General features: G+C 42.6%; 1 protein-coding gene across 1 annotated transcript; it reads left to right on the forward strand.

Moving 5' to 3' along the window:
• The first annotated feature begins 591 nt into the window (after positions 1-591).
• On the forward strand, positions 592-14,657 carry si:dkey-202l22.3 (7 transmembrane receptor domain-containing protein). The gene is made up of 4 exons (XM_061681689.1): positions 592-755; positions 10,229-10,697; positions 11,549-11,946; positions 12,704-14,657. Exons 2-4 carry the CDS (start codon positions 10,235-10,237, stop codon positions 12,920-12,922), a joined length of 1,080 nt encoding a protein of 359 aa, XP_061537673.1. The 5' UTR covers positions 592-755; positions 10,229-10,234; the 3' UTR covers positions 12,923-14,657.
• The last annotated feature ends 5,231 nt before the right edge of the window (positions 14,658-19,888 follow it).

Here is a 19,888-nt window from a genome sequence, read left to right on the forward strand (position 1 = left end):
TGCCACCTGTTGAATCGTTTTTACACAATACAACATAGTTTAGAGTGCCAGCCATTTGACAAAGAAAGCGCTAACATTATATTGAGGCTTGACAATAACAGCATACCATATCTTACCATACTCCGGCTCCCTCCCACATTCCAACAACATGCCTGATAGGTTCATTGAAGACTCTAAATTGTCCGCAGGTGTGAACGTGAGTGTCAGCTGAAGTCAGCTGGGATGGCCTCAAAGCTCACCTGCCACCCTAAAGAGGAGAAGTGCTATAGAAAATGGAAAGATAACCACATCAACGATTTCACAGGCACAAACTGTTATGCCTTTTTCACCGCTAGCCGCTATGAATTACCTTCTTTACCTTCACTAGAACGAAGAAAACTGAAGCAACAGGTTGCTCTTCCACGAGGTGCCAAATTAGAGCAGGATTTGGTCATTGTTGTGAGTTCGCACTCTATTGAATTGTTACTGCGTTTACACACAGGAAGAGCAGACAGAACTCTTCGCCCTTTTTTCGAGGTGTTGAGTGAGAGAGGTGACGTGGGTTGCTTTTTAGTCCCCCCTCGCTTCTGCACTCACTCTCTCTCAGTGAATCCCCCTGACTGACTTCCCTTTTCTGTGGGCTGCTTGAGAGTGTTCATTGCTATACATTTTTTCATACGCTGCATGTAGATAAAACAGTCAAAAAAGAAGAACGCAACATCATTCGCAGACTTGAAGAGGGCTTTCTCCATCTTTAATTTGCAACATCAACTGAGGTAAGTGCTTCATATTTGCACATACCAAGTACAACTGTACATTGACGTACATTTTTTTGTCATCAAATCAATAGCATTTAGGTATTGGTCTGTTAATCAAAAATGTAATGTAGGAATATCCAAAGAAACATGCTCTGAAAGAGAATGTGTGTGTGTGTGTGTGTATGTGTATATTTATTTATTTCAAATGCACTTGAAGAAGTTGCATTTTGTCTTATAAAAAAAAAAGAGACAGCATAAATTATTGGAGAATGCCACGTTTATCTGATCTGCACAGCCACAAATTATATGAACAAACCCATTGTTATGCTTTGCACATATTTTTTAAACACTATCCTCTGGAAAGCATATAATTGAAACAGATTTTGGTTTGATTTTTGTTGTGTCGTTCGTGTGTGTGTGTGTGTGTATATATATATATATATATATATATATATATATAGATAGATAGATAGATAGATAGATAGATAGATAGATAGATAGATAGATATCCCTCTAATTTTATATTGCAGATTTTTCCAGATATCAGGGGATTTTGTGGTGATAATTTTCCCACACAGACTAATGTTACGGCAGAGTAACTAACCATAAGCGTTAGCAAGCAGGAAAACGTTTGTAAAAGAAAGAACATGTCCAAAGTTTGTGATTGTTTCACACCTAAAAAAATAAGTAAATCAAATAATAATAATAAATGCAATCTGTCTACTGCAAAGCAAAACTGGCTTACGCAACTGCTATGGTAAAGTAAACACCGTTAGCTAATTTAATAAAGCATACCACTGCTAGATAGAACAAATCGTAATCACGTTGAGTCTTTGTAACACGTCCCATGACACCTCCAAAGTTGAATGCTCCTGAGGTCATAGAAATCAGAATTTGACTAAACTTTTTTATTATGGGAAGAAAGTCCCCCAAATGCATGACATCATGTGAGACCTCAGAAAATCAGCTGTTTCTTTTTCGTACTTATTTTTGTGGCTTTTTTGTGACTCTTATTCATAAAAAGGGATCAACTTTAATGAGAGGTGGTCAAAGAAGGATACGTACGGATAAACAAGGATATACACAACCGCATTGAACAAACAATAAGCAAACAAACGTGTAATAAGCATTTACAAACTGCCATTGGCCACAACTTGCTCCGGGTGACTCAGCACTCAGATTGGCTAAAGGGTAGCCCCTTTATAGCCAGTGCTTTCCTGAGCCACTCTCATTCGCTGACACAGGCCAGGTCCCGCCTATTAAGGTTACACACATTCCAAGTCACAGATACTACAGTGTAGAACATGAGGATGCCGACCGCAAGGTGACAAAAAATAAATAAATAAAAATGTTTTTTAAAAATTAAAAACTGCACCTCATGTGCATATTTTGTATTGGTATTATGTATGAAGGGCAGCACGGTGGCCGACTGGTTAGAACGTCAGCCTCACAGTTCTGAGGGCCCGGGTTCAATACCCGGTCCCGCCTGCGTGGGTTTCCTCCCACATCCCAAAAACATGCATTAATTGGAGACTTTAAATTGCCCGTAGGTTTGACTGTGAGTACGACTGGTTGTTTGTTTGTATGTGCCCTGCGATTGGCTGGCAACCAGTTCAGGGTATACCCCGCCTCCTGCCCGATGACAGCTGGGATAGGCTCCAGCACGCCCGCGACCCTAGTGAGGAGAAGCGGCTCAGAAAATGGAAGGATGGATATTATGTAGGAAGTTTTAAAATATACAGTGTATGAATAATAAAATAAATGTTTATGGTTATGACTTCGCAGAAGAACGACTATACACAGACTCTCAGGGAAATATTCACTCACAAATTACTCTCGCTATACTCAATGAATGGTTTTGCATTAATTTGACCAACACATTCAAAAGACAAACGCAAAGGGACAAGGATCCCACCATGAGGCACTTGTATTGAATGCTCTTTTTGTTGTGTAAGTTGTTTTATGACAAGTTTAAGTATGCTCAAATCATTGAAAAAAAAAAATACTTCACGTTATTGCACAACCTTGCAAATAAAAAAAATACAGAATTGGTATATTAAACTAGCATTTTCAGTGCAGTTACTTCAGCAAAAAAATAAAAAATAAAAATGAATTAGCAGAAGAGATACGCTTTTCCAAAAACCATCCATCCATTTTCTGTAGCACTTGTTTTCATTAGCGTTATGGATGAGTGAGAGCTCGCTACCCAATCGCAGAATTATACATAAATAAATCTCGCATTGAGCATTGCATTTTGGTCCTACCTCGCATAGTTCATGGCAGTAAACAACCTTGTTTTATATTCACAGGCACTTTCACATTCTAAAAGCCATTTGGGAGCTGGAAAATATTTGTTTCATCAACGTGTTTCCCTGCATGCTAAACATTGCCTGCAAATGTGAACCAGTTGTTCTTGCAGGCCAATATCAAACATTTCAGCTTTCCACTGCTTTAATACTAACCAGAGGTTAAACCAATATAAAAGCAGAGCTGTCTATGGGTGAAAAATAAGAAATTGTGAAGGTGAGACAAGATAGAAAATCAACTGGAGCCACGGGGCAAACATTGGCCATTGCTAATGCAACCATTTGGAATCTGCTGAAGAAGTAAGCATCCATTCATCCAGCTATTTTCTTCTAACGCCGCTTACTCAGGCATACTCAGCTGAACATCCATGAGATTGTACCATTTGGAATAAAAAAACTAATATGCCACAAAAGTACAGAGTATAAAACACCCTTTAAGACATTGTGACGTAAGCGTACTCACTCCAGCGCTATCGCAATACTTTTTAATGTGTTTAGAAAAAACAGTGCACGACTGGCACCGGTAACGTAGTTGTACAATACACACCGGTGCGGGTAGTTTAATAGCATTTCCATACTGTTTTTTTTTGTTTTTTTTGTGTGTGTGTATGTGTGTAATGACAGTATTGCTATTTTAAAAAGGAGATTTTCAGTTGAACAAATCAAATAATTGGACATGGAAATTGGACATTAATAAGATTTTTAAAAATAAGGCCACTTAGTGGTGCAGAGCATCGCCACTGCTGCAGGATGGATCAAGAACAAACTAGCATCTGTCCTGTTCGCTTAATTAATGAAATGGGCAACAGTGGAGAAGCATACTCAGCTTTCCTGGCCGCGTCCCAAGATCAGCACTAACATGCTCATGGTTTATGTTGCGTACTTTGGCACATGGTAGCTTGCAACTGTTGGAAAACAGAAATATACTATCATCATCAAGAAGCTATTTTGTTTTGCAATCTTGACATTGTCTTTAAATCATGAGGAGGAGACAACATGTGATGCACTTTTATTTGGACCGCAATTTTTTAATGTCTAAACTTGCCACAGAATGTAGTTGTCGCTAGTCTGCTAAAGACTATTAGCCTGCCAGTTCCTGTCATCCCTATACATGAGCCTGAGTATGGACGACTTTGAGGGTCAGAAATTGTAAAAGATGAACTTGTGTTGCATTAGTGAGTAATTTGACTGGGTTATATCTTAGCGGGTGTATATAGTACCCTTGCAGGGTAACTTTCATCTCAGCACGCCTAAAAATACCACTAGTTCAGGGGCGGAAACATCATTGGGCAAACACAGGCAATTACTCGGGGGAATGAGACTTCCAGAGGCCCACAAACGTATCTGAAATACTGATTAATAAAGTTGTCCTAGATCTAAAGCGATTGTTTTTGTTTTGCTCTTAAAATCACATGTCGAAAAACGCATCCAAATGCTGAACCTATCATGATGCTCTCGTGCTCCGCCCTCCTTTCTCATTCAATGGACTATTCCATCTTCATAGTCCTTTTTAGTTGATGCTAAACACTAATATTCAAAATTATGAATGCGGATGGCCGAGTGACCCAAATGACTAAATCCCCCCCGCACTAGTGACAGTCGTAATTGAAGCCCGCTTTCCATCCATAAATCCATTTTCTACACCGCCTATCCTCATTAGGGTCACGGGTATGGTGGAGCCTATCCCAGCTAACTGTCGGCAGGCGTCGGGGTACACCCTGAACTGGTTGCCAGCCAATTGGCAGGCACATCAACTAAACAAACAACCTTTCGCACTCACATTCATACCTACGGACAATTTAGTCTTCAATAAACCTACTGTGCGTGTTTTTGGGATGTGATACGGTCGTGAATACAAACATGTAACATTGAGTGTTTGCCTTCAATCCAAAAGATCCAGCCTAAAATCGTTGTCATTGTCCATTACAACTGCAACGCACTATCCTGACTAAATAAGCGGATTTAAAAAATAATCATGTGACATGGATCGAATTGGATTGAGGTTACAAACTCTTATTTCCATATTTAAGTATTGATATTGTTGTTGTATTAATAACGTCATGGTAATGCATGACTCCATCCATCCATCCATTTTCCGAGCCGCTTCTCCTCACAAGGGTCGCGGGCGTGCCGGAGCCTATAGCAGCTATCATCGGGCAGGAGGCGGGGTACACCCTGAACTGGATGCCAGCCAATCACAGGGCACATATAAACAAACAACCAGTCGCACTCACCGTCATGCCTACGAGCAATTTAGAGTCTCCAATTCATGCATGTTTATGGGATGTGGGAGGAAACCGGAGTGCCCGGAGAAAACCCACGCAGGCACGGGGAGAACATGCAAACTCCACACAGGCGGCGCCGGGGATTGAACCCCAGTCCTCAGAACTGTGAGGCAGACGCTCTAAACCAGTCGGCCACCGTGCCACCATGCATGACTCATATTCTATTCATATTTGATCAAGATCACATTCTATTTGTCCCTGTAATAGTAATGCCTTTAGTCCTGCTTGTGATGCTTTTCTTGCCTTGTATCCATGGGCACCATTTACTGATGCTGTGACAGTAGTGAGTGGGCTCGGACTGCTATTTGAGGAGAAAGGCATGCAGTTGATGTCTTGCTGCATCAGAATCAGAATCAGAATCATCTTTATTTGCCAAGTATGTCCAAAACACACAAGGAATTTGTCTCCGGTAGTTGGAGCCGCTCTAGTACAACAGACAGTCAATTTACAGAGCACTTTGGAGACAGAAAGACATTGACAAAAAAAAAACAGCCACTGAGCAGTAAAGGGTTGCTAGTTATCTGGTAATGCCGGTACATTTTTTTCTTTTTTTTTTTTGACAATTGTGCAAAAAGATGCAGAGTCCTCTCGCACTTAGAGCAGTTCGAATGACTCATATTGCAATAGTCCGGTGCAATGACCATTGTGCAAAGGGCGCCGGGACTTCAAGGAGTGTATGCGGTTTATAGTGACGAGTAGTGCGATCATCTGGGACAATGTCGGTTGTGCAAATGTTACAGATACTCCTCAATCAGTGTGCAAATGGAGCAGATGCTACTCTGGCATGAGTGGCCAGTATATGCAAATAGTGCAGCATGGCGAGACAACTACAGAGAGTGCACGAGTAATACATAATTGGCCCCACAGAAATGTGACAACGAACTCAAGTCAAAAAATTGCCAGCTTGCTGTAATGGAATTGTAGGTTAGGTGTTTAAGAAGTTGATCGCAAGAGGGAAGAAGCTGTTGGAATGTCTACTAGTTCTAGTTTGCGTTGATCGGTAGCGCCTCTGCTGCCTCTGAAAGCATTCCAGGCAATGAAATGTCAATGCTCGGGCAGAACAATCAGTTAAAAATAACTTCTGCACCTCGGCTTTCCATTTTTTACTGTATGTCCATCTCTTCAGCTACTTTAGAGACATGTTGGTTTGAAACGTCACTGTGGTCGAGATGCCATCCATGTGCTTTTTAGACCTTCTACACTCAGTGAACACCCTGCATCGTCCGCCTTGGTGAACTTGAGCATTTAGAGAACTACTGTTGCATCTTTTGTATTGAGTCCCATAGTGAAAATACATGTTTGAAGTGAAAATGTAACTGATTCTTATACAGAATGTGCCTGAACAATTTGAATGTACATTGTAATGTAATGCATTGTTGATGAGTGGTACAAGAAAATAACATTGTTTAGTAATGTCATCTTTTTTTTTCTTTTTTTTGTGAACAAGGGAATAACAGTACTGATATTTTAATACCCACAATGCACTGTGGGTCCAACTAAGAATGAATTATTTTAATCACAATACAGGTTTTAAATTCTGTATTTGATATGGAATGTTTAAAAAAAAACCCACAATATTACATGTGAAAATTAGTCCATATAGTTAAAAAAAAACGTGAAATTTAACCATTGAAACTTGGAATTAAATGAAAGATTCTTTAGTTGCAATGTCTTGGGCGTCCGTCTTTTTGGTGCTTAATTGTGTATGATTAGGTCATATGTTATTTAGGAGCTAGAGCTACCTCTACGTCTACCTCTCAGTTCTGTGGTTCGGTCTTTCAATGTGGGGTCCAGCCTTTCTCGTGTGGAGTTTGCATGTTATCCCCAGGTTTGCATACATACTTCCTCCCATGTCCCAGTACCTCTAAATTTTCCAAAGATGTAAATGTGATTGTAATGGTTAACTGTCTATTGACCGGCGACCAAAGTAAGCTGGATAAGCCTGAGACCCTAAAAGGGGTTATGTGCAACCAACGGCATTCGACAAAACAGGTCAAAGCACTTCTTTCTGGTTCAGGTGACTGGCAGAGCCCAATGGCAGAAGACCGGGACAAAGCAACTGTAAAATGTTTTAATTATTATTATTGTTTTACACAGCCCGCGACTCTAGTGAGGAGAAGCGGCTCAGAAAATGGATGGATGGATGTTTTACACAGGATGTGTTCAAGAGTTTACCAAAGACGACCATATCCGATGTTTAGGCTATCCGATTTCTATCAATAAATGATATACTGCACACTTTTGTCCGAAGACACCAGCCATAAAGAAAACAAAATTTTAGAAAGTTCAGGTTCCAACTATCATGTCATCAACCCATAGTTATGCTAACGTGTTTTCCGGGTTTGGTCACATGACGTTCCGGATACAGCGGATAAGAACCAGCTATGTAGGAAGTGAATGGATGGAGCTTTGTACATCATTTTAAAATACTCAATTACAAAATAAATACAAATAAATAAATAAATACACACATAGGATTGCCACTACCATTACAGCTCTGAAAGCCCAAAAAATGTATCATCACCTCATCATATTTTTAGGTGCACACAATTACCCCTGCATATCAATGCGGCTGAAATAAATCTTTAACACGACACCATTTTTCTCATTAAATATATTTCCAAAGGTGCTATTGCCATGAAAATGTCACCAGATGTTGGGGACAACCCAAGTAATCGATACATACGAAGAAAGTTGAACAAATAAGCTCAGAAATGAAGCTGTGTCTGATAATGTGAAATGACACAGGGAAAAAGTATTGAACACGCCAACTGGTATTTATTTCATACTTTGTACAAAAGCTTTTGTTTGCAATGACAGCTTCAAGACGCCTCCTGTATGGAGAAACTAGGCGCATGCATTGCTCTGGTGTGATTTTGGCCCATTCCGCCACACAAGCAGTCTTCAAATCTTGAAGGGTCCGTTGGCTTCTTTTACCTACCTTTAGTTTCAGTTCTTTCCATAGATTTTCGATTGGATTCAAGTGAGGTGATTGGCTGGGCCATTCTAGCAGCTTTGTCTATTTTCTTCGAAACCAATTGAGAGTTTCATTGGCAGTATGTTTTGGATCATTATCCTGCTGAAATGTCCACCCTCGTTTTATTTTCATCATCCTCGTAGATGGCAGCAGATTTTTGTCACGAATGTCTCGGTACATTTGTCCATTCATCCTTCCTTCAATCATGCGAAGTTTATCATTAACATTTTCTGAAAAGCAGCCCCACACCATCATGTTCCCACCTCTGAACTTAACTGTCGGAATGGTTTTTTTTAGGGTGACGTACAGTGCCATTTCTCCTCCAAACGTGTGCATTCTGGCATCCAAACAGTTAAATTTTGCTCTCATCAGACCAGACTATATTCTTCCAGTATTTAACTGTCTTGCCCAAATGTTGTTCAGCAAACTTTAAACAAGCTTTGACATGCTTTTTCCCCCCCAGCAATGTGGTCTTGCATGGTGAGCGTGCATACAGGCCATGGCGGCGGAGTGCATTACTCACTGTTTCCCTTGTGACAACAGTGCCTGCTCATTCCAGGTCTTTTTGAAGCTCTCCACAGGTGGTCCTTGGCTCTTGGACAACTCTTCTGATTATTCTTTGCACTCCTCTGTCAGAAAATCTTGCCAGGAGCACCTGATCGAGGCAAATTTATGGTGGTATGATTGGCTTTCCACATTATGGCCCCAACCGTGCTCACTGGAACATTCAGAGTGTCGGTAACTAATGCCATCGTTATGTTTTGCAACAATTACTTTGCGATGGTCTTGAGACAGTTCGTTGCTCTTACCCATTATGAGATGTGTCTTGACTCACACCTTGGCAATGAGACCTTTTTGTCGGCCATCAATTAGCACCAAACCAGCTGATATTCATTTGCACTGACAAGGGGCTGGATTGATGTTTGATTATTGATAGATCTTAGGTGTTGTTTTGGCTTTCCATGCCTTTTTGCACCTTTCCCTGTCATTTCAAATTTTTACGCACAATTTAATTTCTGAGCTTGTTTTTTCTCCTTTCTTTGTATGTATGGATAACTTGGGGTTTTCCCAAACTGGTGAAATTTTCAGGTCAATAGGACCTTGGGAAGTATATTTAGTGAGAAAAACGGTGACGTGTTAAATACTTATTTCAGCCGCTGTGTATGTGTGTGTGTGTGTGTGTGTGTGTGTGTGTGTATGTATATATCATCATCATCATCATCATCATCATCAGTCATTATCTATATCCATTGCAGGATGAAAGCCTCTTATTCACATTTCCAACTACAATGACATTTTGCAATTTGTTGCCAGTGTATTCCGGTGTGTTTAATGATTTCAACTATCCATCTACTTTGAGGTCTTCGCCGTGGTCGCTTTGTGTCAAGTGGTATCTGTATATGTTGCCAATTTTTGCACAGATTTGTTGCCAAGAATAAAAAAGAACCAATCCATTTAGAAACAAATCCACATGAAATAGACACATTTAATTTGCTTTAGTGCCAAGTGCTGTATTGAACACACATATCCACACTGTGGGCGGCACGGTGGCCGACTGGTTAGAGCGTCAGCCTCACAGTTCTGAGGAGCCGGGTTCAATCCCCGGTCCCGCCTGTGTGGAGTTTGCATGTTCTCCCCGTGCCTGCGTGGGTTTTCTCCGGGCACTCCGGTTTCCTCCCACATCCCAAAAACATGCATTAATTGGAGACTCTAAATTGCCCGTAGGCATGACTGTGAGTGCGAATGGTTGTTTGTTTCTATGTGCCCTGCGACTGGCTGGCAACCAGTTCAGGGTGTACCCCGCCTCCTGCCCGATGACAGCCGGGATAGGCTCCAGCACGCCCGCAACCCTAGTGAGGAGAAGCGGCTCAGAAAATGGATGGATGGATGGATTAACGATGGACTTGTCCTTCTACTCCCCAGGCAAGCATGGACATCCTAATGAAAGAAGGCCACACAGTGAGCGACAACACAAGTCACAGAGCAGACCAAGACGTGGTGGCCGGAAGCAAAAGTCAAGCTCTGAACCAGAGTGACCCACTGGACATTTTCATTGGCATGGAGCTTTTGCTTCGTTTCAAACCTCTCTTCATGTCTCTCTACTGCCTGGTGGTGGTCATAGCCAGCGTGGGGAACTTGTTCCTGTTGACTTGCATCCTGGTGGACAAGAAGCTCCACAACGCCACTAACTTTTTCATCGGTAACTTGGCCGCTGGAGACCTGCTGATGTGTTTGAGCTGCGTGCCGATGACAATGTCCTATGCCTTCGGCAGCCAAGGGTGGGCTTTTGGGAGTCCCCTGTGTCACCTGGTGCCCCTGGTGCAATGCGCCACTGTGTTTGCGTCAGTGCTTTCCCTCACGGCCATCGCGGTGGACCGATATGTTGTCCTCGGTAAGACAAATTATTGGAAATGATACCTGGAGGTTTCTTTCCAGCTCCCTCATGCTGCCAATTTCCGTTTTGATGAGCCACACCCCCTGAAATGCTGACAGACCAATCACTGTAAGAGCATAAAACACTGTGTAGAATTAGAAGTTATAATGTACGATTTTGTTTTGAGTTTTTGTTTTCTTAGGCGTTTTTTTAAAGTTCCCATATTTTGGCTATTTAGACTTCCATAAAGTGATGTTATAACATAGACTTAGTATAAAAGTGTTAATTTAATTAAAAAAAAAAAACAATCTTGGTTTTGTCATAGGAGTGTCCAAAAAAGCCCCCTCTGACAGCCCCCTCTGTTTGACTCCGTTTGTGTGTGCTTTGTCTATATTTGGCAAAGAAAGTCAATGTAAGAAAGTCATTCAATACTTGATTTAAGCAAGATGCATGAGAAGCTCTCGTTTTCACATTCACACTGTGGACAATTTAGAGCAGATGCTGTTCGAACGATGGCCAGGGAGCCATTTGCGGCCGGCTGTCCGTTTTTATTAAAAAAAATGTATTAACATTTTTTTGCAGCCACGGCACATACTAAAATTGACGCCTGACAGAATCCATTTAGTTAGCCCTCATTGCACTGCTTTCTTTATACACTGGGTGGAAAGGTAGGCAGAAGAGAAGAAATTTGTTGTAATTTCTCCACCAATTACGCATCATTCAGTAAAATGCGCATCGGCGTACCGTGGGACCGCTCATCTGCGAGGCAGACGTACTAAACCCTATTCACCATGCTGCCCTGTATGGAATGTGTTGCTTCTATTGTGTGACATCTTCTCTCAGTGATCATTTCTGGTTGTTCCATTCAGCTCATCCGGTGCGTAGGCGGATTTCTTTGTGGGGTTGCGGTGCAGTGACCCTGGCCATATGGCTTTTATCCGTGGCCTTGGCCGCTCCTCCGTCCTTCTACACACACTACTTGGACCTACGGCCCAGCGGCATGGACCTGGTGGTCTGCGAAGAGTTCTGGCCGGAAAGCGGCAACCTGCGACTGCTTTACTCCTGCTTCATCCTCATCACCTCCTACATGATCCCGCTGCTGTCCGTGAGCATCTCGTACTGCGCCATCAGCGTCAGCCTCAAGCGCTATTCTGTGCCCGGGGAGGAGACTAGCAGGAAGCGGCACTGGAAGCAAAAGCGGAAGAAGACCTTCTCTCTGTTGATGGCATCAGTGCTGGCATTTGCTCTGTGTTGGCTCCCTTTGCAGGTGAGATGATGCATGAGAAAGTCTCTCTATTAACCTTTTTTATGCCTTTTTACGCATCATGTGTTCCATTTGGAGACATACTAAGGCTATCAAATCCATCGAAAGGATTAACTGTCCATTAAAAGATGAAACAACGTGATTAGAGAAGCTAATCTTTGTCACCATACAGATATTAGGTCCACAATGAGCCATGCAAAAGAGTAGCTCATCAGTAGGAATGGCAAGGCAGGCATGTCTTCTGTAAGGGCAATTTGTGCCAACTGGGTTATAAAACCCAGGAGGATTTTCACTAGTAGAAAATATACCGTAACGGCCACTTTATTAAGTAAACCTGCACAACTTTACACGACAGTCCAATATGGATTATACATATTATGCTGAGAATGCCCCATGTCATCTGATCTCAAAAGATTTGGGGTATTATTTGTGTTTACCTTGACATCTTTTGAAATATGAATATCTGACAGAGTACATGACCTAGGCAAATGAAATGAACCCATTCATTGGCAGCCATTTTCAAAGCAGAGTTTTCCTTATTGCCAGCTGTTTTAGAGCATTTTGACAGAGCTTTCAAGACCCACAGGCTGTTGTGTTCTGTGATAATATAAGCAATGAACCTACCAAAAGAAAGGGTAAACTCTCTTCTTTCTAGCATTTTCTGTTCTTTACTAATCAGCAGTAGAACCTGGTTCGGTTGCACCAAACACATAGCATACTGTGTGTTTCTTAGTTGATCCTTCTTATGTCATTTTTTTAGGTGCTGAACCTTTTGTTGGACCTGGACCCAGACTGCGACATCATTGGCAAGCGTTACATCAATATCTTACAAGTGTGCTGCCATTTAGTGGCAATGAGTTCGGCGTGCTACAACCCCTTCATCTACGCCTCGCTGCACAGCAAGGTACGCAAACACCTGAGGGGCTACCTGTGCCCTAACAACCAGAGGACGGTGCAAGGGTCCTTGTCCAGAATCTGATCTCCATCTCTATTAATTTATTTTTATCATGGAGAATCTTTTACCAGAAACCAATTTGGGATTGTTAATTTTTTCCACATGAGGCGTATTGGAGATGGTTGAACAAAAACATGGACAACAAGCAAAAAGGCCAGCATCAGTACTCTGCGCTTCATGGGCCTCGTGATCAAACCTTACAAGCCATGTGGAGCGGAAATGCCTGTTTTCACACAGCGAACCATGTGGAAAACTCACTGCACTTGGATTACAATCACGTGCAAAATACTTGCCATTCCGGTATATTATTTATCGCAACATTTCAAATCTTTAAAAGGACAGCATGCAGTTGGCTGCTAACAAGATTTGAATGTAGCTTGATTTCAGTCCCCGCCCCTGCCTCGCCCTTGCTCCTGTTCCTGCCCCCTCGCGTCTCTGTCCAAAGAAAAGCCCCCACCTCACTGGACAACAACAAAAAAATCCAAGGAGAGACCAGTTCATCGTGCCCATGCGGCATCTTCAGAGTGCACCTCAGTCAGCCCGAGCGCACAACATTACACGAAATGTTACCCGCTTGACGTTGTATTTTTTGGAATGTACAATCAATTAATCGGAATCAGAATCATCTTTATTTGCCAAGTATGTCCAAAAAAAACACAAGGAATGTGTGTGTTTTTTTTTTATTAATATTTGATCAAGATCACATTCTATTTGTCCCTGTAATAGTAATGCCTTTAGTCCTGCTTGTGATGCTTTTCTTGCCTTGTATCCATGGGCACCATTTACTGATGCTGTGACAGTAGTGAGTGGGCTTGGACTGCTATTTGAGGAGAAAGGCATGCAGTTGATGTCTTGCTGCATCAGAATCAGAATCAGAATCATCTTTATTTGCCAAGTATGTCCAAAACACACAAGGAATTTGTCTCCGGTAGTTGGAGCCGCTCTAGTACGACAACAGACAGTCAATTGACAGAGAACACTTTTGAGACATAAAGACATTGAGAAATAAAAACAGTCACTGAGCAGTAAAGGGTTGCTAGTTATCTGGTAATGCCGGTACATTATTATTATTATTTTTTTATAATTGTGCAAAAAGATGCAGAGTCCTCTAGCACTTAAAGCAGTTCGAATGACTAATATTGCAATAGTCCGGTGCAATGACCATTGTGCAAAGGGCGCCGAGACTTCAAGGAGTGTATGCGGTTTAAAGTGACGAGTAGTGCGATCATCTGGGACAATGTTGGTTGTGCAAATGTTGCAGATACTCCTCAATCAGTGTGCAAATGGAGCAGATGCTACTCTGGCATGAGTGGCCAGTATTGGTCAACAACAGATATGCAAATAGTGCAGCGTGGCGAGACAACTACAGTGAGTGCACGGGTAATGTTTAATTGGCCCCACAGAAATGTGACAACGAACTCAAGTAATGGAATGGTTGTAATGGAATTGTAGGTTAGGTGTTTAAGAAGTTGATCGCAAGAGGGAAGAAGCTGTTGGAATGTCTGCTAGTTCTAGTTTGCATTGATCGGTATCGCCTACCGGAGGGAAGGAGCTGGAATAGCTGGTGACCAGGATGTGGAGGGTCCAAGAGGATTTTGCACGCTCTTGTCTTAATTCTGGCAGCGTGCAAGTCCTCAAGGGTGGGTAGGGGGGTACTGACAATCCTTTCAGCAGTTTTGATTGTCCGTTGCAGTCGGAGTTTGTCCTTTTTTGTAGCAGCACCAAACCAGACTGTGATGGAAGAACACAGGACTGATTCGATGACGGCTGTGTAGAACTGCCTCAGCAGCTCTGGTGGCAGGCCGTGCTTTCTCAGAAGCCACAGGAAGTACATCCTCTGCTGGGCCTTTTTGAGGACGGAGTTGATGTTGGTCGCCCGCTTCAGTTCCCGAGAGACTGTAATTCCCAGGAACTTGAAGGTCTCGACGGTTGACACAAGGCAGCTGGACAACGTGAGGGGCAGCTGTGGCGAAGGATGCCTCCTGAAGTCCACTATCATCTCTACAGTCTTGAGCGTGTTCAGTTCCAGGTTGTGTCGGCCGCATCACAGCTCCAGCCGCTCCGCTTCCTGTCGATATGCAGACTCATCACCGTCCTTGATGAGGCGGATGACAGTGGTGTCATCTGCAAATTTCAGGAGTTTGACAGACAGGTGCGCTGAGGTGCAGTCGTTCGTGTAGAGAGAGAAGAGCAGAGGAGAGAGGACACAACCTTGGGGCGCCCCAGTGCTGATGCTGCGTGTGGCAGACTTCTGACCTGCTGTGTCCTGCCCGTCAGAAAGCTGTAAATCCACTGGCAGATGGCAGGTGAGATGCTGAGCTGGAGAAGCTTGGTTGAAAGGAGTTCAGGGATGATGGTGTTGAACGCTGAGCTGAAGTCCACGAACAGGATCCTCGCGTAGGTCCCTCCACTGTCGAGGTGTTCTAGGATGAAGTGCAGTCCCATGTTGACTGCATCATCCGCAGACCTGTTCGCTCGGTAGGCAAACTGCAGGGGGTCCAGCAGTGTCCTTTCCAGAAAGTGTCCTTTTCAAATCTGCAGTAGAAGGTATTCAAGTCGTTGACTAGTGTGCTATTGTTCTCAGCTTGGGGGGGGTCGTCACTTGTAATTAGAATTTACAGGAATGTCTAACAGTGTATCTTTACCCTTGATTTGAAGTAAAGAACTGTCCAATTCCTTCTTTTTAACTTCTGTTGCAAACTGTCATTAAATAATCCAGCCAATAAGCTAAAATAGTTTTCTGTGCGAGAGGCTGCACTACGTCCCCATGAGCCTGTGTGTGCACAGTGGGCGTGTTAAAATGATTGACAGACTACTCAGTCACGCCTCCTGTCTCGACATTCTCTGATTGGCTATACTTGTCTGGCCATGCCCAATTTTCAAATAATATCTTTAAATTAAATTAGAGGCATGAGATGGGGTCAGAGAGGGGTGATTTTTCAAAAGATCATTTTAATCATATTCTACTGTCAGGTAACATATATGACAAAGTGTTTTTTTTTGGTTTGTTATTGTTTTTATGCAAACTTCACCTTTAACTCATTGAGTTTTGATTGTTCGTTCTAGCTTTGCTCTTTATGCATGCACTTGGATTAACATATGTCTGTATACAAAAGTAAATGTGAGTTTTGCAAAAGTATGGAGGCCATGGCCATGTCCATGCAAACACAGGCAAACTCACACTAAGACACTTCTTTATGCAACACTGCATTACTGAAACTTTCCCGCCTTGATGGATTATTTTGTGACATTCCGTGTATTTCTATCGTGCAAAGTGGTAGTTATCAGAAATAACTGGTAAGCGGAGCAAATGGATTAATTGTTACTTATATTACTTAAATTACATGACCAAGTGTCTCGTGGACTTGACTTTATGGATTATTTTTATGATTGAGCAAGAGCAGAGAACCATGTGGTCGAAGCAATGAAAGGAACAGTGTTGTGCGTCTTTTCGAGATTAGGTGAGACAGGCTCTCAGTAGGTAGGAGGAGCTTCCAGAAGACTGGACCACTCCAGCCAAGGTATTCAGAGAGACAGGCAGGAGAGTACTTGGTGTATCTACTAGTTGGAAAGGGGACAAGGAGACTTGGTGGTGGAACCACAAAGTAGAGGAAATCATACAAGGAAAGAGGTGAGATAAGAAGAAGTGGCAAACTGAGAGGACTGAGGAGAGGAGACAAGAATACATAGAGATGTGACGTCGTGCGAAGGTCGAGATGGCAAAGGCCAAACAAGAGGCATATGATGACATGTATGCCAGGTTGGACACTAAAGAAGGAGAAAAAGATAAATACAGGTGGGCCAGACAGAGGGCTAGAGATGGGAAGGATGTGCAGCACATTAGGGTGGTTAAGGATAGAGCTGGAAGTAAGTTGACGGGTGCCAGTAGTGTGCTAGATAGATCGAAAGAATACTTTGAGGAGTTGATGAATGGGAAAAATGAGAGCGAAGGAAGAGTAGACGAGCCAAGTGTGGTGGACTAGGAAGTGGCAATGATTAGTAAGGGGGAAGTTAGAAAGGCATTAAAGAGGATGGAAAATGGAAAGGCAGTTGGTCCTGATGACATTCCTGTGGAGTTGTGGAAGCATCTAGGAGAGGTGGCTGTGGAGTTTTTGACCAGCTTGTTCAACAGAATTGTAGTGTGTGAGAAGATGCCTGAGGATTGGAGGAAATGTGTGCTGGTGCCCATTTTTAAGAACAAGGGTGATGTGCAGAGCTGTGGGAACTATAGAGGAATTAAGTTGATGAGCCACACAATGAAGTTATGGGAAAAAGTAGTGGAGGCTAGACTCAGGACAGAAGTGAGTATTTGTGAGCAACAGTATGGTTTCATGCCTAGAAAGAGTACCACAGATGCATTATTTGCCCTGAGGATGTTGATGGAAAAGTACAGAGAAGGTCAGAAGGAGCTACATTGTGTCTTTGTAGATCTAGAGAAAGCCTATGACAGAGTACCCAGAGAGGAACTGTGGCACTGCATGCGGAAGTCTGGAGTGGAAGAGAAGTATGTTAGAATATGTTAGAAGGACATGTACGAGGACAGCAGAACAGTGGTGAGGTGTGCTGTAGGTGTGACAGATCAATTTAAGGTGGAGGTGGGACTGCATCAGGGATCTGCCCTGAGCCCCTTCCTGTTTGCAGTGGTGATGGATAGGCTGACAGATGAGGTTAGACTGGAATCCCCATAGACCATGATGTTTGCAGATGACATTGTGATCTGCAGTGAAAGCAGGGACCAGGTGGAGGAACAGTTAGAAAGATGGAGCCATGCACTGGAAAGCAGAGGAATGAAGATTAGCCGAAGTAAAACAGAATCTATGTGCATGAATGAGAGTTTTTTTTTAACACAATGAGAGGGGGAAGAGTGAGGCTACAGGGATAAGAGAGAGCAAGGGTGGAGGACTTTAAATACTTGGGGTCAAAAGTCCAGAGCAATGGTGAGTGTGGTCAGGAAGTGAAGAAACGGGTCCAAGCAGGTTGGAACGGGTGGAGGAAGGTTTCAGGTGTGTTATGTGACAGAAGAGTCTCTGCTAGGATGAAGGGCAAAGTTTATAAAACAGTGGTGAGGCCAGCCATGATGTACGGATTAGAGACAGTGGCACTGAAGAGACATCAGGAAGCAGAGCTGGAGGTGGCGGAAATGAAGATGTTGAGGTTCGCTCTCAGAGTGACCAGGTTGGATAAAATTAGAAATGAGCTCATCCGAGGGACAGCCGAGGTTCGATGTTTTGGAGACAAAGTTCGAGAGAACAGACTTTGATGGTTTGGACACATCCAGAGGAGAAATTGTGAGTATATTGGTAGAAGGGTGATGAGGATGGAGCTGCCAGGCAAGAGAGCTAGAGGAAGACCAAAGAGAAGGTTGTTGGATGTCGTGAGGGAATACATGAGGGCAGTTGGTGTGAGAGAGGAGGATGCAGGAGAAACATGGAGAAGGATGTGGCGACCCCTAGCGAGACAAGCCGAAAGGGAAAGAAGAAGCAGAAAATGATGAAGAAGAAGGTGGCGAGAGGATTATGGCATCTCACATAATTAGTGCTTTGTTTGTTTACCACAAGCCAGGTGGCACTTTATGAGATCGTGACAGTGTGACTTGAATTCTAATCACGTTTGGGTATCCAAAAAAAGCGCTTCTTGCAGTAGATATAAGACTGTACATACCCTTGCTCAAATGATTTGAAAAATCAAAACTTTGTTTCATTAATGTGACCTATAATCTGTGCAACTCAATACAAATAAAATACATCTTTTCAAGAGGGGAAGTAAAAATAAACAACTGAGATAATGTGGTTACAGGTGTGCACAGGTAAGGAAAAGCCTACTAGAACAGCGAAACTTTATACGGGGTTAATCACTTTTAGTGGTGGCAAGTGTGTGCGGACTCCCATTTGACATGAATTTGAATGTGACTGGTTAATTCTAAACAGAGCAACATCCCCAGTTAGTGTATACAGCAAAAGTTAAGTCACATTCTCAGTTGTTTATTTTTACTTTCTCGCTCGAAAAGATTTCAGTTTGTTGTCATGTTATTCGTCACATGAAGGGTGGAAAAATGTTTGAATTGACTTATCGTTTTTTTTTTTTTTTTTTAAACACAAGAACCTGGTATTTGAACACGTGGGTGTAGAATTGTATATCCACTGTAAGCTGTCATTATGTCTGCCGTCGTGTCAACTCAACAGGTGGGGCCGCGACTTTAAAGAAACCCACGTGGATGTCAGTTTTCACCTCGCTAACAATCCACTTTGGTGTCTGTTGCTTAGGAGCTGGGCCGCCATGCTTGTTCCCCCAAAGTGAACCTTGAGACTGCATTTAGCGCTCCTCACTTTAGATTTCCTCCTCATGTTCTTTCAGGCAGTCATTGCATGAGTTTTGTTGGGAAAGAAGGGTCTTTACTTCTTCCTAACAGTGCTCATGTAGACGTCTAGCTGTACAGTCGAGTTTGGAACAAGTATTTACTGAAGTGGTGTGTATGTATTGATAGAGAACAACAGTATCAATCTGATGAACTGTTTCTGACATTGTGTGCACATTGTACATATACATTACTTACAATCGACACCAGAAGGTCCCCAATTCAAATTTTAACTATTTTATTAAATTTACCAACAACCTGGGCCTTTTGCTGATTTTAAATATCAAGTGTGGTCCTTGAACACTAAAGTTTGCCCACCGCTGATTTGGAATCATCAATGAACCTAACATGTTGTAAGAATGTGGAAGGAAGGTGGAGTACCTGCAGAAAACCCACGCAAGCATAGAAAAACAGGCAAAAATCACACAAGAAGGCTGGGGCTAAGATTTGAATCCAGAACCTCAGAGCTGTGAGGCAGACATGCCAACCACTGCAGCGCCATGCTGTCTGTATAATGTATATGTGTAATTTAAACCTGCAATTTAAATACATAATGTACAATGTACATTTGACAGCAGCATTCAAGATGTACTTTATGTTTCTTTAATGTAGCTGTATTAACCCAACTTTATTCA

This window comes from Phycodurus eques, chromosome 7 (genome assembly GCF_024500275.1).
Source record: "Phycodurus eques isolate BA_2022a chromosome 7, UOR_Pequ_1.1, whole genome shotgun sequence".
Lineage (NCBI taxonomy): Eukaryota > Metazoa > Chordata > Actinopteri > Syngnathiformes > Syngnathidae > Phycodurus > Phycodurus eques.

What these genes read in the sequence shown, in the direction of transcription:
- si:dkey-202l22.3 (XM_061681689.1), top strand. Translation starts at nt 10,235, where the DNA reads ATGGACATCCTAATGAAAGAAGGCCACACAGTGAGCGACAACACAAGT. An exon ending in GGACCGATATGTTGTCCTCG is followed by an intron (nt 10,698 to 11,548) that starts GTAAGACAAATT and finishes TGTTCCATTCAG; the next exon opens with CTCATCCGGTGCGTAGGCGG. An exon ending in TGTGTTGGCTCCCTTTGCAG is followed by an intron (nt 11,947 to 12,703) that starts GTGAGATGATGC and finishes TCATTTTTTTAG; the next exon opens with GTGCTGAACCTTTTGTTGGA.